General features: G+C 40.5%; 2 protein-coding genes across 8 annotated transcripts in view; one reads left to right on the forward strand and one right to left on the reverse strand.

Annotated features, from left to right (window-relative positions):
* The window catches only part of LOC102290737 (chloride channel protein 1), a 54,701-nt gene extending 30,947 nt beyond the window's left edge, over positions 1-23,754 (forward strand). The window contains exons 17-23 of one of the 2 annotated variants that reach the window (XM_042225307.1): positions 667-771; positions 1,441-1,528; positions 4,567-4,649; positions 8,835-8,879; positions 11,520-11,624; positions 15,798-15,884; positions 18,226-23,754. In XM_042225307.1, coding sequence (XP_042081241.1) covers positions 667-771; positions 1,441-1,528; positions 4,567-4,649; positions 8,835-8,879; positions 11,520-11,624; positions 15,798-15,884; positions 18,226-18,717 — 1,005 coding nt within the window. In that variant the 3' untranslated portion in view covers positions 18,718-23,754. The remainder of the gene's footprint in view (positions 1-666; positions 772-1,440; positions 1,529-4,566; positions 4,650-8,834; positions 8,880-11,519; positions 11,625-15,797; positions 15,885-18,225) is intronic. The other variant, XM_005933777.2, reaches the window with a different exon arrangement.
* A 1,098-nt stretch (positions 23,755-24,852) lies between these two features.
* The window catches only part of LOC102312542, a 39,935-nt gene continuing 36,932 nt past the window's right edge, over positions 24,853-27,855 (reverse strand). For all 6 annotated transcript variants that reach the window (XM_005933763.3, XM_014337262.2, XM_042225311.1 and 3 more), the window contains one exon: positions 24,853-27,453. In XM_005933763.3, the coding sequence (XP_005933825.1) occupies positions 27,223-27,453 (231 nt within the window). In that variant the 3' untranslated portion in view covers positions 24,853-27,222. The remainder of the gene's footprint in view (positions 27,454-27,855) is intronic.

The following is a 27,855-nucleotide window of genomic DNA, read 5'->3' on the forward strand; positions in this document are numbered from 1 at the left end:
TGCTCGTTTTTCTTGATATAAAAATGAACATTTTTGGAGAAGATTTTTCCCATGAAATCACCAATAGTACCAATCTGTGGTCTACTAATCTAAGCCAAGTGATTCCCACTGAAGAACTTTATAATGATGTTTGATATTATCACGCTATTATTAATGTATTATTATTACACTATTCAGCATTATTAAGTGTTTCATTCATGCAGACATGTTTATCCTCTGTTACTGTCACACTATGTAAAGCTATCACTGCAGTGCTACCACATCACTGCTATTAACAATCATAATTATAAACATAAGATACCTTAATCATGCTTACTAGTGTGACATTATTATGTAGTCCTAAAATTATTTCTGATGTTGATAAATATCTTAAAACAGAAATTAAATATACTCAGTCAGATGCTGGAAAGGAAAAGACACGGAGACTGAACCTTGACTGTGTAAAAGATATTGATTTTGTAGTGAGTGGAAGACCTTCTGTACAGTAATGATTCACCTTAAAAGCCCAAAAGGAGAACTCTGTGTCTTGGATTTGCTAACCCAACAGGACTTAAAATAAAGAGCAGGTGTTAAAACAACATCGACGTTAAGCAGTTAGATTAGATTTAGTCTGGCGCAGGTACAGCACCGCTCTGTTTTAATGTGTTTGTCTGGATGTGAGTTCAGGGTCGCAGCCTACAGGAGCAGAACCAGTCTCAGAAGCACAGCTGGGAGTCCTTCGCCTTCGTAGATGAGGAGGAGGAGGAGGAGGAGGAGGAGGAGGGAGAGAAGGTGGGCGTTTCATTTAATATATTCATAGGGATTATTCATTTATTGTGTATGGGTTTTCTCTCTGTAGCTGCTTTCCTCAGTTTTAATTTGTTTGACGTTTAAGTGAAAGATTGACCCGGTCATAGATTTATGCCAATTGTATTCAGCGTAAATATATGCAATGCAAATTCCTCTGTGTTACAGTTTTCCTTCCAAATTTAACTGAAGCTATCAGCAGAATGTGAAAAAGCAACGACTTTGACTTAATGTCCCAAACATCTGTGCACTGTGCTGAAGGAATATCAACTGAATGTGAATTTAGTTCCATAAGATGGTGCAGAGAGTAAATGTAACTTTTATTTTAATCAGGCAAGTGATTAAAAACTCGATTATGTTCAATGGCTTTTGGGAAGATGCACGACCTTTTGAGGTCATTTGTTTAGGTCTAAAAGAATATAAGGAGTTAAAAGACCAACATCCGAAAATATTTCAGAGCATCCAGAGGTAAAACGCTGCCCCCTGGTGGTGAGGAATGAAGTTATTATTAATTAGATTTTGCACTTACAAAAAGTACCTTTAAAATATTGCTGCTTGTCCCTTGCATTAAATCCTAGTTTAACCTTTACCACTTGGTCTGCAGGTTCTTTATTAATGCTAATGTCCTTAATAACACGTGGCCGTCGTCTGCAGGGTAGTCCAGTCCAGGAGGAGAGGAACGGTCCCCTGCCTCCTCAGAAGCCCCAGGAGCCTTCCTCAAACCACACTGCTCCTGCTCCTGGTGAGTTGAGAGGATTACATATTCATGAGAAAACATAAATATTTAATATTGGCAGAGGTGTAGTAGTCATACATTATCTCTAAACATGACTGTGTATAAATTTCTCACCCTTACAGCTGCTTCAGAGGAGGAATATATTACCGTACGCCGAATATTAAAAAAGGATGAACAATTCCTTCACCTTTTTTGTCTGTTATTATTGTAATAATGTTATTCTTATTTGTAATGGTGGTCTGGGTAAAGCAAAGCAGCACACGTCCAAACATTTTAACACATCATGTATTCGGAGGGTGATGCGTTCGCTGTTGCCCAAGTTTCTGTTCAAGTTCAGCACAGGGTTAAAGGTCAATTTTATCTAGACAGAAATCAGATTGCAGAAGACAATTACAATTTCTGATCTCTCTTCCTTAGCTCGGTTACACCCGTGGAGTTGTGCGGCATGGAGGCGAGGCTGGGGAATGAAAGCCTTATGGCTCCTGTCACAGTAATATTGATTCTTTCAGACAAGTTTTGCTCACTAGGATGATGTAATGGGATTTATTCTTCGCTATGTCTCCCCTTCTTCTCCTTGAAAAAAAAATCTCCTCTGATATGACTAAGCATTTAGTCACATCCCAGATGGTGTATGAGGCTCACCAGGTTCTCATATCTGCTGAGCAGATTACTGCCCAGAGGACACAAACACGTCTTATTGGTGCTCGTGAAGTATGAAAAGGGGGACCCATCAGAATTAATCAAATCATAAGGAACAATGTGATGTTACACAACGTGCAAACAGCAGTGGCAGCATTAATGCTAATCCAAACACACAGGGGTCAGGAGGAACGGCCCTCTGAGCCGTTTTTAGCAATAAAGCAGTTTAAACAAGTTAAAGACATCACGCAGGGACTGAGCTTCTTACTCTTATAACACTCACAAAGATGGTCACACTTTGAATTGTTCATGTCATATTTATTTGGGAGGCTGAATTAGGACTGAAGCTGGTCTTTGCACTGATCATAGACAGTACAAAAGCTGCAATTTTGGGAAATCTGAAGTAAGAACTTCAGTTTAACACACAGTTCAAAATGGTAGCTCCATTTCTGCATCTCACAGGCACATTCGAATAAAAGTTTAATTATCCCACTTGGGAGGATTTATTCAGGAGTCTTCAGAAAACAAAGAGGTGAACGCACAGCAACAAACACCGTCGAGCTAAATGTGAAATGAAATGGAAAACATCTATAATAATAATAGATGACTGGAGAAATTGTTATAAATAATATTTACTTCAAATTGAAATTGAAAAGGCGGTGCAGGTTTTAGTCGTGGAACTGCTGACAGAGTGAGTAGTTTAACACAACTGTTAATACATGAAGCCAAAATATGTGTTGCTTTTAGATTTGTTGGTTTAAAAACAGAGTTTACATCATTTGTTAAACAGATTTCAGCTTTTAATGGTGCTTTTTGAGCCTTTTATCTGTCTTTAAACTGGAGCTGTTATGCTCAGCTTCCCTTTTTTATTTTTAAACTATAATAAAGGTGTTTTGTATGTTTTACAGTTTAAAATAATAATTTTCTGCTTTGATGTTTGCATCCCCTCAGTTCCCCCACTTCATGCAGCAGACAGGTGGGATATATTAGAGATATCCCTGTTGGACATAAAACAGATCCATATTTTTTCTTCTGGTTATCCAGTTTAGTGTCACAGCGGGTTTTTTCCTGTCCCACCTGTCCAGGGTGAGAAGTGGGATACAGCTGTCACAGAGAGACAGACAATTATTCACACCTACGGTTAATTTACAATCTAATAACCACCTAGCCCCACTTATGTCTTTGGACTGTGGGAGGAAGCTGGAGTACCCCGAGAGGACACATGTAGAGTAATGGACGTCGTTAAGGATGCCATCAAACAGGGTGGCTTTGATCTCTCCACCAGTCTGCCACACAGTCTCTCACTGACATGATCGAGTCAAAAGTAGGAAAAACAGTGTTTAACACAGTCTGAAGCTTTCAGGTCAAATGGATTACTTACAAATAATGACCTCATTGTTTGAACTGACCATGTTTAATATAAGCATCCATAATTTTAACTGTGTGTATGTATATATGGCAAACAATTACAAAAAAAGCATAAAAAGTCCACTTAATTTTAGTGGCTGAGAGAAGAGAAGCGGTAAAGAAGATGAATTCAAGGTAGGGAAAATGCAATGCATATATATTCTAAACCATTTTGCAGATGACTCACGTGAGAAGAAATGCACAGGCTTGAAGTTGTCCTTTAGGAGTTGACTGCACTTCAGCACAACAGTATAATCTTTGCAAAGAGTCTGTGTTTGCTTAGTGAACAGAAGTCTGTGCATTATTCCTGTTGTTTCCAGTAATTTGATACATAAAAATATACTTTATGCATTAAAACGCAACTTAAAATGTGTTTTTTGCAGCTTGCAAAACCCTGAATGCAAATTTGTTAAGTTCACGAGAAAGGCTTGCTTACAGAAAGATAGCTGTGTTTGATCATTAAATAACTCAAGGCAAGCCTAGCTTTACCTGTAACATATTTATTTTCTCCATCACATGTTGGTGAGACTCCCGATGGTGACAAACCAGAAGACTCCCCACTAAACTCAATCATACCCTGCAGCAATAAATATGTTCTTCTAGCTTTTTAAAGGTTAAAGTTAAACCTGTCTACTCTTTTTGTTAGGTTTCCAAATTGACTTCAACATGTTCATTGCTGCCCTCAACAGATGTCAAATGTTTGGAATTAATAACTTTGCAACCCTAACAGCAGTGAGCGAAGGTTTGGCAGCTTGTTCACTCCAAGTATCCAGATGGTGTCTGTGCCTATTGTGGCACAGCAAACTGCTCAGTAGCCCATCAAACATAACAAGAGACAGACAATGTCCCAGTGAAATGGTTTCCAGGCAACAACGAGGGTTTTTTCCCTGCAGTCTCTAAAAGTCTCCATTTACTCTTGAGTTATTTTCTCCAAAGCTGCATTTGTATAATTTATTGACCTTTTACCCACTGAGTCTCCTTCTCCACTCCTCCCTCAGAAAAAGGTTCTCTGCAGTCTGTGAGGAAAACACTCAGGAATATCTTCACCTCTAAGAGCAGGCAGACAGAGGGCCAGTCTCAGGTGTGTCTGCACGTCTCATTGCATGTCTAGTGCGTGTGCTCTCATGCATCATCTGCATTAAATATGCTTCACATCTCCACTCTGTATGTCACGTCTTTGTAGGGTGGGATGGTTTTCTTTTTTTTACAATAATTAATTCGTGCATTGCTCTCGGTCTCATGTTTTGTCCTTTCTGCTTAAAAGACATGATAAATACAATCAAACAAAGGAGAAAAGATTAAATTCTGTTTAAATATGCAGTAATTAAACCCCTCTTTCACGCAGGGCTATTAGACAAGGCATGACACCTTAATTCAATGCAGTATCATCTCTGTTGTCACATGGAAACCACTTAAGAGAAATGTGAGTGGCTATTTTTCTTTTTACTGCAAAGGCAAGAACAGTCATGTGAACCTCTGAGAGCAGGCAGACACGTTCAGGTGTGTCTGCGCTTCTTATTGCACACTTCAGCAGTTTGTAAAACCAGCTTTACCAGTAATAACTTTTTCTGCATGACTTTATCAGCCTCTCACATTGTTGTGGAGGAGTTTTTGCCCATTATTCTCTAGAACATGGTGCCAGTTCAATGAGGCCATGCACAGCTCTCTCCACTGCATGTCAGTTAGGTTGTGGTCTGGACTTTGACTGGGCTGTTGCAGCACCTCAATTCTTTCCTTTTTTGTAGATTTGCCGGTCAGTGTCGGCTCATTGTCCTGTTGCATGACCCAATTTCCTGGCAACCTTTCCAAACAGGCCATGCTTGTTCAGGCTTTTGTGCTGTCATGCACTGTAACATTCAACATGCTAACTGAGGCCTGTAGAGTCTGGGATGTTTGCTCAGATGTCGGCTCCTGGGAGGATTGCGGCTTTGTGTTAAAGCACACCTGAATGCCCCTAGACGTACAAACAGTCAAAACTTATTTATATTAGATGATGATTTGTGTTGGAGTCACAACTCAACAATAGTAATATATTATATATTACTCATTAATTTTTTTAAAAGTAATGCAGTACGTTACTTAATTAGACACCAGAAAAAGTGACCCACTACATTCTGTAACATGACATGAATCGCATTTTCACAAAGTTACCAGTTAACGATATAAACCTGAGGCTACAGTTCCACACACTGACAAAAATCCCTTTTTTAAAATAGCTTTTTCAAATGCAAAGTTGAAAACCATCCAAAGAGACTTAAAGCTACTGCTGCAGTGATTCTACTGTACAAACATGCACAGTAAAAACAATGGAGGCTACAATGCTGCAAGCATGGCTGCTCATCACTGCCTTTGTTACCTACTGAAGTTGATGTGATCATTGTTTAGTACAATAATGCATTATGTAACTGCATTACTGATTACAGTAACATGTTACTTTTGAGCACATTACACCCAACAGTGCTGATGTTTAGTAAATCTAGTTCATCAGATTAGCAGCACCTCACTGTTACTTACCCTCTTAATTCCTATGGAAGCAGTTAGGGTGTCTTTATTCCAGGCGAATGGAAGATGGAGTCTGCTTTCTATTCAGGCAGATGCATGCTTATCTGATTGACAGAAGCACATGAATTCACGTCTCATCCACAGGAAAACTCACTGAAGTCGAGCATCTTTCTCTCCACCTACTCTCGCTCGCTCTCATGGAAATGCAGATGCTGGTGGCAGAGTCATTATATTCAGCTTGGTGGTGATCTTGGCTCGCAAGGAAGGCAGTACATGCAAGAATGAAAACCACACTGGAAATAAGCATATGCTTGTGAACTGGCAAGATTAGAATTTGATTTGTGTTGTGCCCACTGCTGTGGCTGGTGAATTACCAGTCTGACTCTCTATTATGTTTTTGGATTCAATCCTGTTCCTCAGTGGGGATTGTTTTTACATCAGCCACACTTCTACAACCATGAATATCAAATAGGCACACAGTGGGATGTTGCTACCAGCAATCAAGCCAAGCTGAGGCTGGATTCTCTCTGTGACCCAGGTATTGTTTATTTTACCAACTGCCGAGTGCAGGTAACCAAACAATGACCTTTAGGACAACATCTGGCAGGTGTAATAATATTAGCATGCTGCTAATCCTTGAATAAAACAATAGTTATACTTTCAGTGATAAACTATAGACTGTATCTAAAAGATGGATGTAGCCACAGTGCGGCGATTAGCATTCTGAAGCCTCAGCTTTAGCTTCAGGGCTGTTGCCATCTTTGTTTCATGGTTGGAGAGGGTTGCTAGGTAACCAGTGAACACCATTAAGCTCGGAAGGCACTTGTGTATGATTTTCCTCACTTTTCTCCGTGCTGTCTCCTGTATGTAGAAGAGAAGTTTAGCTCCAGCCACCCTGAATTTGTATCAGTGAGCAGGCCTCCCATTTCTGATTGGGAGACGTGCTTATTTACTGTAATGCAAAGAATTGCATAGATTTTATATTTAATTACATAGCACAAAAACATCACTTGGTGTTTTGTGTCTATGCACCATAAGACAACCAAAGCTGTGATTCTCCTGATATCGCTGACAAACCACAGCTGGAGGTTTTTGGTGCAACTTTGCTTTGATGTAGACAGACAAAATATGAGGTTAGCTTAGCGAAAAGTAGGCAAAATCGTAGTTCAACTTACTCCATCTTAGTCCATCTTTTCGTTCTGGCTGTTAGGGTTAAAAAAAACTTGTCTTCAAAATTGGTGATAAAGCACCAACTCCACAAACAAGGTGGAGAGTTGTTGTTTAGTGCAGGTCAAACCCAGCAGCTGATGCAGCTCCAGCCCTTCAGTCAAAGCAGTCCTGCTGCTAATAAGTCAGTGACATTTAAACAAAATTCATCTGTCATACAGTTGTAGTGAAGTGAGAGTTAAAAACAGACACCAAATGACTTCCCAGAGCTCATGACGATGGTGAGGGCAGGACGGTAGACTGAATGCTAAATCGAGAGCTCCACTTTTATGCTCTAGTCAATCTCACGCTCCACTCTCCCCACACTCGTGAACAAGACCCCGAAGTAGTAACTCGTTCCTGACCTGGAGGGGACACTCCACCCTCTTCCAGCTAAGGACCATGGCCTCAGATTTGTCTTTCCTATTGCTTCACACTTAGCTGCAAACCACTCCAGGGTGACCTCCATGCAATTTTGCGTAGGCGTGTCAACCAAGATAGCTCTACAACATCCAAAGCCTTCAGGAACGCAGGGAAACTCTTATCTACCCCAGGGGCCCTGCCACCAAGGAGTTGTTTGACTGCCTCGGTGACCTCGTCCCCAGTGATAGGCGAGTTGTTCCCCTATCCCCCAGACCCCGTTTCCTCTACACAAGATGTGTCAGTGGGATTAAGGATCCTCAAAGTGTTCCCTCTACCACTTGACTATATCTTCAGTTGAGGTCCCAGTAACACTGTATGCAGTTTGAGTAGAGCACCACTCCCCCCCCCCCGAGACATCTGATGTTTACCAGAATAACTTTGAGGCTAATCAAAAGGGTTTTTTTCCCCATGGTTTCACCACACTGCTACCACATCCAAATTATTGTGTCAGCCACTGCCAGAGCTGCTCTCTACTTGTCCTGCCAGTACCTTTCTGCTCCCTCTGAAATCACACAGGGCAACGGAGCACGTTTAGAGTCCTCCTTCAGTAAAAAATCCATCCACAGACATGCAAACGCACGTTGAAGTACCCAAAACTGGATGTTTTGATTGTTCCTGTTGCAGAGTGTGTCTCCAGGATCACATTTTGCCACAATAACACACCCACAGAATCATATTGTTTCCACAAGGTGAAAGCAATATTAGCTCTGCGATCGCAGCTAGTAATAAATTCAGTTTCACAAAAAAGGTCGCAGCAGGTGTTGGCCTGAATTTCACCTGCTGCATTCATTTAACTCACAAAACTGCTGATGTGCTGTGGGAGTGAAACACGAACACAGGAAACTGGATGACAGAAGCCTGAAAACAAAGAGACAGACAGAAATCTAATGTGAGACTGTATAGAGTTCAATACATTCATTTTAAGAGTTATGAGTAGTTTGAAATGTGTGTTTGCCTAATATTCATGGTATGAAACAGGTTTTCTTTGAGTTGCTGGTAGTTTCCTCCCCTAATGTAAGATTCAGATGAGCTTCTAGAGTTAGAAGTATCACCACGACCTGTTTCAGAGGACAGGGTGTTTTTATAAAATCACTCCAGATCATTTCTCTTCTTTTCCCTGTTTTTTCGTCTCCAGGAGCCTTGTCCTCCTCCGCTGTCAGACACAATGACACCAGAAGAGGTACAGTAATGAAGGATTTGCATAATTTTACAGAATAGTCTGCTGAATAATTTTAAGCATGCTATTTGAATGCTTACTCATAGAGCAAGTGCTGAGTCACAAGACATTATCCCACAAAGTGGGAGCAATAATCTTTGACAGCAGGTTTTTGTATTTGCAAGTGATGCAAGAACCACACAGGCTTCCTGGGGTCATTAAAAGCTCAAATATTAAAAAGTGTTTAAAAAGTCTTATTTGTACTACAGTACAGTATCCAATAAGATTAATCTTAAAATCAGGGGTTTTTTTAGGTTGTTGTTGTTTTACTGTTACTTTATCTGTGTTTCTGTCTTCGGTACAGGTTAACACAATGGGGTCTAACTCCTCCATGAATAAAAAATAAAAAAATAAAAATCACTTTTTGGTATTAAAAAATGTAAAACGCAAAACTATTTCAGAGGAAAACTTTTGATTGTTGTCTCTCCATAGCATTCAGGTCCACAAAGTCTCAAAGTCTCCAAAACACACACAAACTGCTCCACTTTCCTCCTCCTGCCACTCGAGCACCTTAAATGCTCATTAAGCTTCAGTGTTTGCTGGCAGGGAGCCTGCAGGGACAAACAAGTATATTATGTTTTGCACATTGATTTGATTTTATAAAGCCCAGTAGGCTTACAAGACTCCAGTAACAGCAAAACAGAGCCAGATAGTAACACAGATAAAGAATCCAACCTGTCTAAAAGCAGCTTTAAAGATGATAAAACAGCCTTTCTTTCTGTCTGTGCACCAAAACATTTCTGAATCCATTAAACATAAAGTATATATAAACTCATCAGAATAACGGGAATTATGGAGATCAAAGAGTACAACCAAACATGTTTGATTCCTTTTTATATTTACAGGTTAATTACTGTAATGTTTATGTTTTGTGATGTATATTAAGAGCTCTATAACCCACTGGAGACTTCCTCCAAAGAAAAGTCCATTTAAATTTAACAGGAGGCTCCACAGTCTGATTATTTCACCATCTTGCTTTATTGATGACGGTGATGTGGGAATCCATCCTATTCTGTATAGATTATACTGTTTTACTTCTTTAACACAGTACCACTGTGGGGTCATTCAATCAGGAAAGCTACATGGATCATACAGCTGTAATTGGATTACAAAGATCATTACATATTTTTAACAACAGACCCCAGTGGTCTCCCAGAAGTAAATAAAAGCTATCTTTATAAGCCCCAGTAGACCTCATCCAAATGCCAAATAACAGCAGTGCGACTACACATAAAAGAACAAGTAGCCATAAAAATATTAAGCTTCATAAATAAAATTACGTCTATGAGGAACATCAGCTAAGACTGCAGCTTATGTCTAAATCTTAAAAATACCAATTCCCGGTTGCTGAGGGTCATTTTAGCTGCATTGGTCTCCAAGACGGTAATACGCTGGCAGAAGCTCTACATAAATACGAACTATAGAGCAAATGACTTATTTTACCTGAGCAGCAGTTTAAAATCCAGAGATACTCACTTTACAACCATGTGTGTCCAAGAAAAGCATCAAATAACCTTTTGAAGGGAAAGCTGAACTTTTCAGATGTTGCATGCCGAACATGTAGTTATTGCTTGTTCGTGAAAGCATAAAGCAAACATATGACTTTAAATTGTTTTGTCTCATATTTTATTCATTCATGTATTAAAAACACTGTGCAGAAACCTCCCACAGTCAAAATTCAGTGGAAGTGAAAAACCGAATGTACCTTCATGTGTGGAAATGTCACCAAAGAGCAAGAAAAACTGGTTGAAAATGTGCAAGGAGAGAAGTGAAAATCAAAAACGAAGAGCCTCACTTTGACGGGAACTGACACGAGATTAAAATGTAAAATGTGGGCCTGAGTTCATTAGTTCTGACTTACTGTCTCTGCCAGCATATATCAAGTTGCTTTAGACTTATTACCATATGACTGATGCAGGCAAATCTCTATTAGCTTTCGAATCCATCTCAAATGTAGGTCAGCGGTGTTACAGATCTGTGTCACGTTTGAGGGGAAGACACTGAACTGGGGCACTTTTAAACTGTAGTGTGAGCACAGGCTGAATTCTAAATGAGACATCAAAACAGCATCGTGCCCTCCAGTCCTGTTCTGTCTGCCGCTCCGCTTTTACTCTTCCTGGCACTTTCCCAAACTGCCCCATAACACGGGCCTGTACATTCTACAAGACTGCTGCTGCTGTCACGGCAGGCTCAGGTTCATAGGTAAAATCCATAGAGAGGCTAAAAGGTGTCAGACATCCTAAATCTCAGAGGGGTTACCGGTGACATGCAAGGACGCAACGCAGGCTTTCAAGGTTTTTTACTGCTCAGACTTCTCCGCGGTGGTAGCTAATTAATTGCTCCATCCTGCAGCCACACACAGACTGTGAAACACACACCTAGAGTTTTACCTAGAGATACAGCTCATGATTTATGTAACAGTTCTTATTGTTGCCAGATATATTTAAACACATGTGCATGACTCATAGCGAAAACACATCCGACTGTTTCCCCTCTAGTTGAACTCGTATGTTTGAATAGGTGCATTTTTCCCGTCAGCAGAGGGAATGTGAACTAACCACAGCAGATTCACCTCTGTGACCTTGGTTTTATTTGTGGCTGCAGATTAAAGCGTGGGAAGAGGAAGAGATGGACAAGCCGATGGAAATCGATGAGATACGAGTGGACCCTTCCCCTTTTCAGCTGGTGGAGAGAACATCGTTACACAAGGTTGGTGGACAACATGTCTGTGTGAATCGCAGTTTGATAGTCTTTTTGACACCACCTTGTTTTCGACAAGGTGGTGGATGTTGTACATTAAAAATGTTATTAACGTTTGGAGAAAGACACGTTTTAAACTGCTAAAAAGTCATTCTACTGTTTAAGTCATCTCTATGTCTACCGGAGCAACACTTCTCGTGCTCCTGGTATTCTGCGATTGTTCAGTATAAATCCTTTTCTTACCTCAATGTGCGTCTGCGATCCATCCTGGAATTTCACTTTAAGGAAGAGAACAAAGTAGCAGGAGCCAAACATGAGCAAAGACTCAGTCGATTCTCTTTTCATTGCACCCTGAGTGAATGCTCAGTGGGTAATAGTTCAGGCAGTTTGCACTTTTTGTTCTCACCTGGACGTTTACGTGATAGCGCACAACCCATGACATTTCAAAACAGCAACTGTGTTACTGACTTGATTGTCAAACTCTGTGCTTGGACACTCCAAACTCTTTGCAGCCAGAGACAGAGCTTGCATGTCCAGCGATGACTGACTGATGATTTTTGATGTGTGCTCTCTAAAAAATGTTTGAAGTAGCTCAGAGATGAATAAGGGAAGGAGTTTGAAGTGGTGTTCAACAAAATGGGCAGAGTCATCGAAGGCAACAACAAAAGCCTTGTTTTTAAAAACATTGCTTGAAATCACCATCAGTGGTCATAAACGCCAAAGAATGACCACATGAAAGCAATGCTGAAGCAACACATGGTATTACAACAGTAATTCAATAAAACCCTTTTTTACTTCAAGGTGGTTTTAAAAACACTTCACTGTAATATAAACTTCCAAACACTTTCCATACATACTGACATCTCTTTATTAAATTAGAATAACAACATTGACCAACATAACTGTGATTATGATGTTTTTCTATTATCAAGGACTCGTCTGCTGCACTCTCAGCAGCAGTTTTCTTTTTCAGTGTCTTTGATGTTCCCAGTATTATAAGAAATATGAAATCAAATGACCATGTTGTCAACCTCCTCTGTTTTCCAGTCCTATGGCACCTCTATAAAACACTGAGATCCTTCTTACACATTCAGAAACATCATTTCATACACCATTTACTGCATTTTGTCTCAATGAATGCACATTTTTCTTTATAGGAGGTACTGTCTCCAAAGCTTGTTTCCTAAAACAACCATTTCATTGAAATACTGGGGAAAAGCTGTTACCCAGCATGTCAGGGTCCCCCAGAAATCTTGCTGTTAGACATCAGATGGCAAATTACTGCAGTACTAACTGTAACCTGTTAACAGTAAATATAATCTACAGTCATAAAGTAGCTGATTTATTGTTGTTTACTGTGAGTTTTGTGGCATTTAACTGTAGAAATTACAGAAAACTAACAAGAAAAATAATTTTTTTCTTAGAAACAGAGACAAAGTTGCTTTATTTTCATTTTATTAATCATTGTCACACAGTCTGCATTTATTCCAAAATGTACAGTTGCCTTGAAGAAGAGTTCATGTATTTTATCACATGCATTATGCAAGCAAATAACCATATAAATGTAATTCAGCCCCACGGGCAGTGGCAGTCTTTTGTTGGTGTTCTCACTCTCAGCTGCTAAGTTGTTTACTTCTGTTACATCTCATTCAGCTGAAGATGTGGATAACCTTGACAGGGGAGTAATGGCACATGAAAAACACTTAGTGAGGACGGTTTTTTATTCACACAATGTCGTCTGAATAAATAGAGATGGACACGACAGTTTTTCATTTTTGACCGAGAACAGAATCTTGTTTCCTGAGGTGCTGTTATATAAACCCAACATTTATATGTGGGAGCTGGAAAGTGTGCTTCCTGGTGCAAACACTGAAACGTGTTTCGTGCTCTAAATCTAAAAATGATTTAGAGCAGGCTGCCTCATCTTGTCAGCCTGCTCTAAATCATTTTTTGTTCCACTCTTGTCTCTTGTGTAATGTCGCAGTGAGGGGGTATCCCTAATGTGGTTATCTCAGTCATAAAAGCCCCGCCCACATGTTATTCGAACCTTCTGTTTGTTGGTGGCAGCCAATCGTTGGTAGGATCTTGGTATTATTAATATGTATAAATTAATTCTTATTTAAATAATACGGAGTTAGTAAGGTACCGTTCGATCTACGTCCCGACTCTCACCTATGGTCACGCGCTGTGGGTAGTGACCGGAAGGGCGAGATGCAAGAAGCAGAAATGGGCTTCCTCTGAAGGGTGGCTGGCCTCTCCCTTTAAAGATAGGGTGAGAAGTTCAGCAGGAGGGCCTCAGAGTAGAGCCGCTGCTCCTCCACATCGAAAGGAGCCAGTTGAGGAGGTTCAGGCATCTGAAAAGGACCCCTCCTGGTTGAGGTGTTCCAGGCATGTCCCACTGGGAGGAGGCCCCGGGGCGGACCCAGGACACGCTGGAGAGATTATATCTCTCGGCTGGCCTCGGAAGGCCTTGGTGTTCCCCCAGACAAGCTGGAGGTGGTGGCTGGGGAGAGGGAGGTCTGGGCTTCTCTGCTTGGGCTGCTGACCCCGCGACCCGGCTCCAGATAAGTGGAATAAGATAGATGGAGTTAGTGAGGTAGTGTGCAAGAGTCATGAGCTATTCCTCATTTTTTGCCAAGAAAATACAAACTTTTGTGAAACACGCACACATAAATGGAACTGCAGAATATGAGACCTGTTTCCAGTGATTTTCAGTGCAGTTCTTCTGTAATCTGGCAAACCTCAGCCTTTCCTCCCGGTTTCACTTCCTTAAGAATGGCTTCTTGACAGTAACCTTTCTCTGAGAACAGTGATGTGCCTCCACTGAACAGGATCAACTGAGCGGTCAGATGCATCCCTCCGACCCCGCATCAGGTCTTTGTTGGATTTTTTTCCCTCTTTCATAAGGACATGACTCAGATGTACTGATTATGTGCTGCAGATAGTTTTCTCATAGATTCAACTAAAGAAATAATGTTTTATATTAAAGATCTAAGTTGCCTCTTATGTGTGGTCACAACACTGCTTCATCCCTTGAGTTGGAATCTTTTTTTGTTTTTGCTTGAATGATTGGAGAGATGTCTCGGGACTTTTTACACAGCACTGTTAGTTTATGCTCAGTATTATCGTGTTTGCGCACAGCACACACAGCAAGTGTGACTTTGCTTTGTCTCCTGTTCTGACTTCTTCTATTCCCATTATAACTGTGAGTCTGTGAAGCGAAGTTTCGATACCTGTTGTTTAGGAAGCTCCAGGCAGTGAAGTGAAAATGATTTTCAAAAAAATAAAGCGATCCACCATGGAGCTGTCGCAGAGGGAGAAATCTATTCATAGAGACCAAAAGCCTGTTGTGTACCAAGCTGTAAACATGCTGTGTAATGCTATTAAGTCAGTCATTTTTAATTTTGTCGCTGTGCCAATCTGGAAATTGCCGGTCTGTTTTAGGTTTGGCAAGAATTTAGTCAAATGAGAAAATATCAGCCAGCCAAGCCTGAAACCACAGCTCTAAAAGCTCTTACACTGCCTAATCAATATGCACTCCATAATGAGTTACAGCAGTTTAATATAAGTTTAATATGAACTCTGGATATTCCCGTTTATCTTATTTGCTTTGATGGCTTTTCATTCAGTAATTTCCTGCAGCTTTTGCTGTATTTTTGTTTTGAACAGTGACGTTTTCATTTGTCTCGTTGCAGTTAAAATGTCCCCGTGCAGCTGAATGCAGCCCGAGCGTGTCCGAGCTGCCCCAGTCGGGGATTTACATAAAATCTCTTGTAAATCTATGTATTTCTAATCATTTCCTGCCTTGTACAATCTCTGTGACCTGCTCACGTCCTTATTATGATTTTCAGATGTTTGCAGCATAGTGAAGCGTGTAAACACCTTGTATCATTCCCGTTGGTTTCATTGTCATGGTAATATTTGTAATATTCTGCTTATTCATGTGCAAAAGGGGGCCTTGTGATGGAGGTGTGCCGATGCATACAAAGAGCTCATCCCAAAGTGTGACCTTGGCTGGGTCGTGAACACAATAGTTTGTGCTTACAAACACGCTCAAGGACTTTCTCTTCCTGTGGTTCACCTGGAGCCTCCAGACATTCTGTCTGCGTGACTTTGTGTTTGGAGCAGAAAGCAAAAAGTTTGTGTAATTTCACAAGTGACCTTTTCCCCCTGTCTCCACAGACCCACACCTTATTCTCACTGCTTGGCTTAAGTCATGCTTATGTGACCAGTACTGGCAAACTGGTGGGGGTGGTGGCACTAAAAGAGGTAAGAAACGTTACTTTATTTCACCCTGCAGTTCGTTTTTCTTCCAGAAATGAACATTTACATTCCTGTGTGTGCTGTGAACAGCAGTATTTTTAGGTTATTTGTCTAACAGACAGACAAACTAATGCACTTTTTATATCAAGCTGGCTTTATATACTTGCTAGGAAAAGAAGGTGAGAGCACATTACCCCGTTTTAAAGTCTCTACATTAATGTAAGGATGCACAGATAACTTTGTTTTCCATTTTTCTTTGTATATTTGAAAAAACTAAATACTGATCCAATATTTTATTTTTATTTTTATTTTTAAAAAAGCAATATTCTTCTTTGAAAAAGAGACTGGAAATCTGTCTTTTACAGTCTGGAGAAAAAAAGGCCCTCACAGCACTCTGTCAAATCCTAAGCACACCCTTAATGCTTTCATAGGATTTAAGAGTGTAAGTAGCAGTCAGGTGCTGCTAATTAAATGCTCTTTATTAATGGCAATGCTCAGAGAAGTTGCAAAGAACCCCAAGAGCTACATCTGAAACGCTACAGGCCTCCGTTAGCATTTTAAATGTTAAAGTTCATGACAGCACAACAAAGAGTTTCCAGAAAAAAAGCCTCTTCTCTCTACAAAGAACATGGCAGCACAGCGTAGGTTTCAAAGTCGCATTTCAACAACAACAGTGACTTGTGGAATAATGTCCTTTGGACAGACAAAACCAAAGTGGAGACATTTGGCCATAATGCACAGAGTCGTGTTTGGAGAGAGCGAAGCTTCATCATAAAGGACTCGGGTCAGGCTGTAGCGCTGCGGTGCAGGAGTGATGAGTCGGACTTGTTTTGCAGACACAGGACCCAGGACACTGCAGTCACTGAGTCGACCATGAACTCATCTGTACACCAAAGTAATCCAGAGTCAGACATGAGGCCAGCTGCCCAACAGCTAAAGCCCAAACTACCCACAGCAACCAATAATCAATCATTTTAATAACAATACATGAACACAGGATTGAAGCTAAACTGTAAACTGCAGATGTTCATGTAAAAGCTACAAGTAATCAGCCTCCAGTAAGCACACCGCTCCTTTTCACCAAATATTTTTTATGTTGTTGCTTCATTTTGATTTTGGTAGCTCTCTGCAGACTATTGCATTGGGAGTAAAAGACAAGTTAACCTGCTCTCGACGATAATCAAGCTATAAAAACGTAAAAGCCTTTCTTCCTTTCTTCAAATGCACTGGCTAAAAGCCAGACTTTAGAAAAGGTCTGCATCCTACAGAGCCAAATTAAAATGTGGGACGCAAGGTAAATATGCTGTGCAGTCCCAGATGAGCAGGAACATCTGGTCACCCTATAAGCAGTAAGTGTTGTAGTTAATCACAGAGTAAGAGTGTTTGTGCGCTCTGTTGGAGTCACGTTAAGTAGCAATAGAGACCTTTAAAAATTAGCTTAATCGTGCCTTTTATTAAATGCTAGAAAGGTTGGTTTATTGTTTATAAAGATGCATGAGATAGAGCTTCATCTAATGAATAAATAGCTCAGACCAAACGGGCATAAAGAGTAAGCGTTGAACTGGATTAAAATTAACATCCTCCTCCTTTTATATAATCAGGGATTAAATGGTATTCCCCTTAAAATGAGTGCAAATGAACACATTTGTACTTGTATGAGGCGTTGCTGAAGGCAAATAAAAAAGGTTGGGCACTGCTGGTCTGGATCTCAGCAGCACAGCCACAGCATGGCTAAAGCAGCCAGACCACAACCAGCTAATGGAAAAACTCTGAAACTATCTGAAGGTCTCCAGAACTGAAACCTAAGCATTAAATGAAATTAACTTTCCTGATCCAAGTCCAAAAAAAGCTCCTTTTTTAATACACTCAACCTTTGGAAGTCTTCTCTTGTTTGTCTTTAATTTGGAGGAAAAAATCCAATTTGTTTTTGCTCCTAATTTCCTTGGAGTCTCGTAAAGCTTTTTGAATTATGTATGAGTACTTTGTGAGCATAATCAATAAGCTCTCTGTAAGTTTTGGGCTCCTGTCTTTATCCATAATGGTCTCTGACTCATGCTCCTGTGTCGCCTCATTTTCTTTAACTTTTCTTTCCTCCATGTGTGTAATTGCTCACCACTGACTCCGTCTAATCCCTGCTTGCTTTCCTTCATTTCATCTTTACATTTTCACCATTCATGTATGAATTCCGCTCATTTCTTCTTGTTTTTAATTCTTCCCCTCACTCTTCAAACCCTGCCTCTCCTTCTTACTCTTCTTCTTCTTCCTCTTTCTCTTCCTTTTTCTCTTCTTCTTCTTTCTCTTCTTCTTCTTTCTCTTCCTTTTTCTCTTCTTCTTCTTCCTCCTCCAGCTCCAAAAGGCCATCGAGGGCTCCACACGCTCTGGTGTCCGGCTCCGCCCTCCTCTGGCCAGTTTTCGTGATATCAGCAACCACAACTCGGTCTCTAAACCTCCACCTCCATCTCCCAACGCCCCTTCCTCTCCTCCCTCACCTGAAATTGTTGCTCAGGCTCCCCCCCTCTCTCCCCCCTCCCCCTCTCAACACCACCACCATCACAGCCATGAGAATGAAACAGAGGTGTTGATCGAGGGTGTGCCGAGGGAGGTGGAGGAGAGCACCAGTAGCGCTTCGGGGAGCGGCAGCAGCACGGTGGCCTGCAGCTCGGCCAGCAGGAGCTGCAGCTGCAACAGCAACCTCACCCTCCCTCCTTCTTCTACTCCTCCCCCAGTCCCCTCTTTCTCCACTCCTCCTCCCTCTCCTCTTCTCTCCTCCATCCGCCTCTCCACCCTACAGAGACTCTTTGAGGAAGAGGAAGACAGTGATGATGAGCCTATGGTTTAGCTTACACAAGAGTGATGCTTTTTTTTTTTATAATGGAAAACTTTTATAATAGTTTGAGTTTATTTCTTCTGTTCTTAATACATTTCTCCGGTCTTTGCACTTCCATTTACCTCTTTTTATGTTACTGGTACAGCTTCCACACACTGGTTTCACAGACCATCACCTGTTTGGTGCAAAAAACACCTTAAACTGCAATATTCATCTAGTTCCTTTGTATCAGGTGCGATTAGAAAGTTCGTGGTCTCCGCCCACAAAAGAAAAAAACAAACACTGACTTAAATATGGCTGATCTTTCCTACAAGATCAGGTCACTGTGCACTTCTGAACCTCCAGTGTGCCTGTGCTCTGTCTGGAAAGCCCCCTGGAAGCTGTGGTACGACTGCACATACACGTTTGTAATTTCAAAATGCATGTGAAGAGCGCTCATCCCCTTCTCTGTCACAATGACCCAACTTTAATATAAGGATCATCACTGGTGATAACGACCTGTTCATTTTTATACAGAGGTCTATTTTTTCTTCAGTTTAAATCAAATGCTCCCTTTACCAGTAAAGCATGGCTGAGGCTTCTCTTTGTCCCAGTCTGCACCAGCATCCTGCAGTAACATCCAGTTACAGCAGGCCTGTGGGGATAGTTTGCTTCCCTTGTGAGACGAGCTTTATGGTCACAAACACCCCCTAGTTGTTCTTGTGGGGACCTGGATTTTGGTTCCCACAAGTATTGTAAACTTCCCACAAAGATATGAATACATGCTCACTCACACATGCACAGACCTCTCCAAGTGAAAAAAAGTTAAATGTAAGATGCTTATTATTTTAAAGAATAACTCTGGTTAATAATCGAGAATATAACATTGACCAAAATGACTGTGATTGTAATTTTTGCTGTAATAAAACAGGAGCTCCACACGGCGATCTAAAAACAAGCAAACGGTGGATGTGTGTCCAGAGATGTAAAGTGAGGCGACACTGAAGCTGAAATCAACCAAATTAAAGTCGCGTATGTTGTTTTCTTTTTGTGGGCGGATTCGTTGAGCGCTCTGATTGCCACGCGTAAGCTCTGAAGCTCTGTATGTCTGTAACGTTTGCGCGTTTTGTTTTACTTTCTGCTCATTTTCCTTCTCTTGTTGTTTCACACTTTGATTTTCATGGGTTAAATTGTAGATGCTGCCAAATCCACAAAGTCAGGTATCTAACTGTGATATGCTCTTTTTGAATATTTGATAATGACGGTTTTAGCACTCTTAAGCTTATTTCTGAGATCCAGTAATATCACTGGTTAAGGTCAAATAACCCACCTGTTCAGCTGCTAGAGATGTTGAATGGCCCTGTGATGAACTGGTAACTGTCCATAGGCTCCAGCCCTTCCACTAACCTAAACTGGAGAAGCGGTTAATAAAATGGATGGATGGACATTACTGAGGAGTAGATTGATAAAACACTGCTACCATTTCTACTGTCTGAATTCAGACTGCGATTGATTAACTGTGCCTCTGTCACAGCTGTTTCCAACACCACACACTTTACTGTATGTTCTGTGGGGTTATTTTGACTGTAACGCTCGCTGCTCAGCTGAATCCGAATAATCAATCAAAAGCTTTGCTTCCCAAACAAGAGGTGAACCCGGTGAACTGCCGCACAGTTGTCCTGTGTTAGCCAATCGCTTAAGTCTTAAAAAAGGTAGGATTTTATCAGATGAGAGCAGAGGGTATTGATTTATTGTAACTGGCAACGAACCGTGTGGGTAGCAGAAAACTAATGGAGCTGCTCAGTCCACTGTGGAAGATTGGCCAAAGCCCCACAACGACCTCCAAATTGTGTGGCGACCTTGTGGATGCAGCCTCGGAGCTCATCTCATCACAGTTAAGTTGATAGATGGTGCGGCTGGAGGCGGCTGACGACAGCAAAACCTCGCCGTGCAGATCCTCAAGATTCTCCTTTTCTCCTCAAAAAGGAAGCCTTGCAGATTTAACCCTAATCACTTTAATAATTCTAAATGGGATTATCAGAAAAATCTACTGAAGCTGTTCATTCTAACGTGATGATAGCCAAGGTTCTCTGACAGGGAAGGAGACATGTACAGATGTGTTGCCAGAGAAACGTTTCCCAGTTAATGCTGTTAAAGATGCTAAAAATAGCTTCTTTTTTAAAGCTGTTGTGATGGTTATTATAAGAAGCAAAGCTGCTCATGTAACATTTTCAAAGAATAAAAGTCAAGAAATTTAATGACTATTTAACCTTAATGTCTTCCTGAGCTTTTGCCTTCTAGGCAGCTGCCTCTGTAGATGGTTCAGGTGTCTGGTTCATATATAAGCTTCAGTTAATCACATACAACTGAAAACAGGCCTGGCTTCCTCTATTTTACTATTTATCAGAATTATTCCTCAGATTAACCTTCAGGGTTGCTTAATACAAGCAGCATCTGGTACCTCCACGTCAGAAATGCGATGCTTCAACTGTTTTGTGGTTTCAACACAACAGCAGGAACAAAAACCAAACGCTTTGCAAAAACAGGCTTTGAGCTGTGAAGTTTGGAGTTGGGTGAAAATCACAATCTCAGTGTCCGTGGTCTGTCAGCATCAGTGTATTAAAAAATAAAGAAGAATCAGGCAGTATGTATCAGTGGGCTTCCACCAGGTCTGCTGGAGGGATAACACAGCACTGTCCTCCCACAGTACCACATACTGTGTGTCACAGTCATGCTCACCTCTCAAACAGACTGCAGACACTCTGCTGCTGCTGCAAGAGAAGAAAAGGGGATGACTTAGAGTGAAGAGGAAAAGAGTTAGATGACAACACTCGTCTGGTGGTTATATCTGTCTTATTTTTACAGTTGGTAAAACATCTCGATGCTTCAGGTCAAGAGAGGAGAGGGTGGGGATGTTTGATGGGGTAAGAGGTGTGACGTGATAGTCAAATGGTTTGGCTTCGTGTGGAGTTTTTGAACATGATCTTTGGTTATTTTTTTGACAGCACTATTGTCTGTTGACTAAGCCTAAGTGGAAATGTGGACCCTCAGGTATATAGCAGGGGATATCCAAGCTAAGATTTTATGAATACATTACTTTAGTATAGTTTATTTTTAAACAAATGACTAAAAAGCTAAAAGAAAAACCCAAATCTAACTCGAACATGATTGCTAGAAGCACTCGACTACATGCGTCTGTTACCTACAGATTCATCTGCAGATATCTTTATCTGTTTGTTGAGATTGTTTGCTAATGTCAAACACAGCACATAATGGGACTTCATAACCAAACATGTAAAATAAATGGTCTCTAAATGACCAGATTTTCTCCCCGTCATGAACAAAGGGTGGGAACCTCAGCCATTGCATCCATGCACCGTTTCTCCATTTCTCCTTCATCTCTCTCTTATACGGTCTTCTTATTAACTCCTGGTATCAGTTTCTCAGGTGTTCCCTTAAAAGTCTTTAAACCTTCAGATTTGACAAAACATTTCTTTATGTCTGTTTCTTGGGTGTGGAGGGACATCGGTGCAGGTCTCAGTGTTTATTTGTGGTTGTGGTTAATGTAGTATTTATTTATTTCTGTTTTAGTCATTATCTTCAACTTTATAAACTGTGAACAACTTAGCTAAATAAAGTTTTATTTGAATGCTTTACTGTGTTTGAATTTGGTTTATTTATCCAGGTCAGGCTTGTTGTAAAGGCAACAAACCCGACATGTTGCTAAGAAAGGTCTGAAGGCAAAAGTGGGGCCACCTTGGTTCTAGCAAGGTGTACTTAATAAAGTGGCCAGCTAGCAGTTGTAGCTTATCTAAAGCATCGATAGATTGGCAGACAGGCTGTGGTGCTAGTAATTACAGGATCCAGTGTAGTGAAGTGACTGCCGTCTGTTTCATCATTGTTTTATTTCCATGTCTGCATAAAATGAAATCCTTTCTGTGAATTACTTTTTGTGATGGAGATGTTTTTAAGTGTCTTATTATCATTAAAAAGTTGAAATGACAGGTAAAATTACGCTACGACAGGATCTTTACGACCTTGTCTGTCACCATGACAGACGAGAAAGTCGAATGCGACCTCTGCCCGGCACCATCGCTGCTTGCAGCTAAATTATTAAACTTTACTTTATTCTGACAAGATGACAGGATTTTATTTTTTCTACTTTAATTGCTTTTTATCTCGTGTTATTTGCAAAGAGTAAGTGTCACTTTGATACGTGACTTTGAAAGAATTTTTTAGGCTTTCAATTAGTCTTCTTTGGAAGATGCCTGACTCATTTTAGAAGAAACCTTTTCTGGGTGGCGTGGACTGTGCAGAAATTATTTTGAAAGACCGAGTAATTATTCAGCACGACGGACACCTCGTGCAGTTAAATCTGACAAAAACTCTATATTAGGTTTCAAGCTTTAATAACCTTGTGGCCCTCGTTTCTTTGTCAGTCAGGTGACACCCTTTCGAGCGTGCAACCATTTGGGCGTTTTGGGCGCTAGAACGATTTACAGGATGAGATCTCAAAGAGGACAAACAGAGGACAGATGATTATCAGAGCAATTAGGGGCATTAGGGTCTTAATCACAGGAGGGTAAGACTGAATCGTTCTCAGTAGCTCTGTCTCAAAGAGACGATGTGAAAAAATAACGCATAATTACATTGATTTGCATTGATTTTATCAGTGGCAGCTGGTCCATGGAGGCAGAGGAGGTTGTTCCTCTTTGGGGGGTTTTGAAATAAAGATGAGGTCAATGCAAGAGGGGAAAAGGATTGAAATAAATCCTTCCCAAAACTCAGCATCATTTATAAAATACATTTTGTCTCTTTCATGCTGACCCGCCCCAACAACCATTCGCACTCACATCACATCCACACCTATAAGCAATATAAATTAATAATTTAATCTAATCCCCACTAACTAAATGTCCTTGGACTGTGGGAGGAAGCCAGAGGAAACATGCAAACCCCACACACAAACACCCCGGCTGTGGGGGAATCAAACTCTGGACCCTCACGCTGTGAAGCAACTGTGCTAACCACCGTGCTGACCAATGTTTCTCAGGTAATGTCTTGATGCATGCTCAATCATCCAGGTAAGTAAATCCCAAAACATTGATTCTGTTCATCTGGACATTTTCAGTGGGAGAAACGTTTCCTCATTCATCCAACTGACTTCTTCAGTCTCAGCTGACTGCAGGTTTCCCCAATCTTATAAACGGTACATTTGTACAAACACTGAATGAATTCAGTTTGCTAGGTTTCTCAAGTAACATTTAAGATTCATCATGAGCTGATGATTCATCTGTTGTGAAATTAAACCCTCAGAACGCCTCCCAAAAAGCTTAAAATGATAAAAGGACTTGAACATACAAGGACACTCTTCTACCTCCCAACGATAATGGAGTCCTCACATGAAGGAGGCTGTTGATTGTGATCAGAGCAGCTGAAGTGTTTTTATGGAACTGCTGGCGACAAGAACACTGCCACAGGTCAGTAAAGAAACCGCACACTGCTGCTTGAAACACAGCAAGATATTCAAGTATTCAGGCCTTTGCTTTCTCTGACTTGCTTAATATATAATGGGCTCATATAAAAGCTCATTTAAGACAACCTATTTAAACTACCTTACTTTGTAACACATTTCTAACCCAACCTGATGCCTATTCTTTTTTGTACTGGCGATCTTGCTGCTATATCTCCCCAGTAGGGCCAAAAAATCAAATGCTTTGCATTAATGTAAAACTGTCTTTAAAAGCTGCTGTTAAACACCTGTAATTACATGTTTGTTACAGGTATAAAGAGGATGCAGTGCCAAGTTTGAGACGAAAAGGCATAGACACAGATTTTTGCAGCTGACCTTATTGCATATGTATTTATAAGAGCACAAATATTTCAGAGGCGAGAATTCAATGAAGTTAGATGCATTTGATTTTTGGAATATTATTTAATGGCAAAAAGGCACTTATTTTCTTATTTTGTGCCAGATGTGTGTGTGATAGGTGCTGCTAAGAGTTCAGTTGGAGTGATAGTGGCAGATGTTGGAAACACGTTTTTTGGGATGGCCTAATGCACGGGGCTGTAGACGAGTTAATTTTTAAAGTGAGCAAAGCATTTTGCAGTGTTTCAAGTTTTAGTGTCTTGTGAATTGCAAATAAAGAAAACCGCAGAAAGCACAAAAGCTTTTGTGCATCTTTATTCAGCACAAATCACATTTATGCATTTTGCTCTGTATGCCGTATTAGATCTATTACATAACTTATAGAGAAGTCTGGCAAAATACGGCTAATAATGTGACTCAGAGTTGAATTGTTGAGTTGAGTCTTGGCATATGTTGTGTAGCCATCACTGAATTTAATGGGGATTTTGTAAAAAGAGGTTTGTTTATTGCCCTCAGGTAGCTGAGTCAGATTCTTTTCTCTGACTTTTAATAGCTGCAACATCACATGGCATGCAGGGAAAAAAATGTCTGTATTTAACGCACATGGAACAAAAGGAGTAATTTATTAATTCCTGGATTAGTCAGGATCATGGGGTAATTTCTGCACTGTGTTATTCCTCTACACATCCTATAGCCCGGCTGTTATACACAGACTTATACACAGTCCAAAGACACCCCTAATACTAGAACATATCAATTCACCTTCCCCTCCTGCTCCCACATTACTTCATTTGCTGCTTCTGGAGAGAAACACATGCGTAAAGCTTGTGCTCGTTCACTATCACTTCCTAATGGATCACCTGCAAACATCCCTTATGATCACTGAGACGTCACTTTTATTTGTCCCGCCTAGTAACTCTGGCCAAATATAAATTCCTGCACATGGCAAAAATAAAGGAGTCCCTATTGAATCATCAAAAATACTTTCTACATGATAACTTTACAAGTGTAACTGTGGTTGTGGTAATCAAATGTAACTGCATTACTGGTAGATACAATAAATGGCAGTTAAAGGAAGAGTTATAGGAAGGTGTTTTACTACAATAAAAGCCATAAAATGAAACTAAAAACTAAGACATAATTAAAATGTTTCAACAATGTTTAGCTCCAGAGTGCAGCACTCACAGTCAAAGACAGACTCTCAAAGGAGATTCTGTATTTCAGTTAGTGATTATTTATTTGACAGTGAGTTGATTCCTTGTGATATTCCAGAGTCTGTTTTTACTTCAGGGTTTTCTAGTAATGTCCTCTTCTAGTTTGGGTTCATGCGTTCATTGTTACTCCAGTGTGTTGAGCTTTATTTTGACCTTTTTTTAATTTGAAGTCTGTTTTCGTGGCTTCCTGATTCCTGATTAGATGGTTGCTGCTCTAGCGTTAGTTTTGAATTCTTCATCTGTCTTAAGCGTCAGCTCCTAGTTTGAGTTGGATGTTTGTGTGTTTGGTTCCCTTGGTGTTCTCGTGTTTGATCCTCCTCATGTCTCATTTTGTGGTTAATTGTCTTTCATGCGTTGGGTAAGCAGCCGATAAATGGCTCAATTTTCCATCATGTCTGCCTTCGTGTCCTGCATAAACCTTGACAGCTCTCCCCTGTTTAGAAAGTTGCTCATTAAGGCAAAGAGGTAACACATTATCTTAATGAAGGCATCACAGGAGAAAAAACGTTTTTGGCACAGAACAGCACAGAGAGGAATTTGTTTCCCAGAATATATATTTTACACACAAACGAAGCTACATTCATACAAACATACATACAGTGTTACATTCATACAAATACATATCGGTTTATTTGATTTTTTTCCTTTTATTATAAAAAGCAATTTGATATATTATTACTTTGTATTACTGTGTTATACTGTTAGGGCTAGTTCACTGTTAAAAAGCATGCACGTTCTTTTGGTTGTGTCCAGAGCAAGTGTTTGCAAATAACTCCAAGTGCATGCCTCAGGTTGCCATGAGTTCTAGATTACGCCGTCTTTACCTCATCAAGACATCTCAGCCGTCAGTCAAACCTAAACACATTAATTAGCCAATCAAGCTGCTCTCTGACCAGGTATTTCTGGCCTTGAGAGGGGTTTTTATTTTTGCATACAAAAGCCTACTTCTGATGCTGAAAGCATCTTGAAACAACCACTCTGAATTATTTGCAAACCCTGATTGTGCCCATGTTTGTTGTATTGCGCTGAATTTATAAATAGGCCCTTAACTTTTTTCTTCTTATCCTTTCTTTTAATTTTCCCCATCCCTGTGTTGCCAGTTTGGCTTTCAGTCCTGGTTCTTTGTTCCAGTCAGTCCAAACTGTTTATTGAATACATCTTTATTCTCAAACAGCTCGTTTCAGCAGTCACTGAATTCAAGTCTCTCTTCTGTCTTAAATTAAAGTTAATTAGTCTCATATATGTGATATTCCAGATTTCCCATACTAGACTGGTGGTAGGGGTGTCTCCTTGGCCATAGTGTACATTACATCCCACATTCTCATCGAAAAAAAAGTCGCATTTCCTCGGCCTCAAAGTAGGTAAATATTTGGGAGAGGGAGGGGTTGGGATAATAGCTTGACTGATTATTGAAGTATTAATTTCCAGTTTTTGACAGTGTTTCGTCCAAATGACTCAGTTGGTTGCAACAACAACAATGGAGCCCTCGTCTGCCTCTTCATCTTTCTCTTCCAATGACTGGACGACGCAGGGCGTGACGTCAAAGGGTATCCTCTCTGCGACGGGTTCGGTGGTCTGTGCTGGTAGTCCTGGGCTTGAACCTCTGGTCGAAGGGGCATCTTCCCTCAGCGGGGAGGGCGTCAAAGAGCACGGCTCTGGCTCCAAAGTTAATGTTACCTCTTCTACCTGTGAAGGCAGGAAGTAGAGATTTTTAAGGACATTTGTTCTGTATCGCAGGTGAGTGAAGCTCTGTTATTCCTTCTTTAAAGGTGCTTACATGTTGTTCTTACAGATAAGAGCCAATTTTTGAAATAATTGTTCTCTCTAAAATCTTAGTCATGTGTCTGATTTGGGGCAGTAGAACCAATAGATGCCACCATCCCTTCACCCAAGGGTTTGTCAAGTGGCATTACGCAGGCTTCATTTAGGCATCATGAAGTTTTGGAACCATGGGTGGTTATAATTAGTCAAGCGCTTAGTTATAAATATTTATAAGCAAAAGATTTGACTTTCACTCACCAAAACTACAGCACAGATTTCTAAAACAGTCACTTTTCATGCTGAACTGTGCAAGCAATACAATTGTCA

Source organism: Haplochromis burtoni, unplaced genomic scaffold (genome assembly GCF_018398535.1).
Source record: "Haplochromis burtoni strain Fernald_Lab_line unplaced genomic scaffold, NCSU_Asbu1 Contig_168, whole genome shotgun sequence".
Classification (NCBI taxonomy): Eukaryota; Metazoa; Chordata; class Actinopteri; order Cichliformes; family Cichlidae; genus Haplochromis; species Haplochromis burtoni.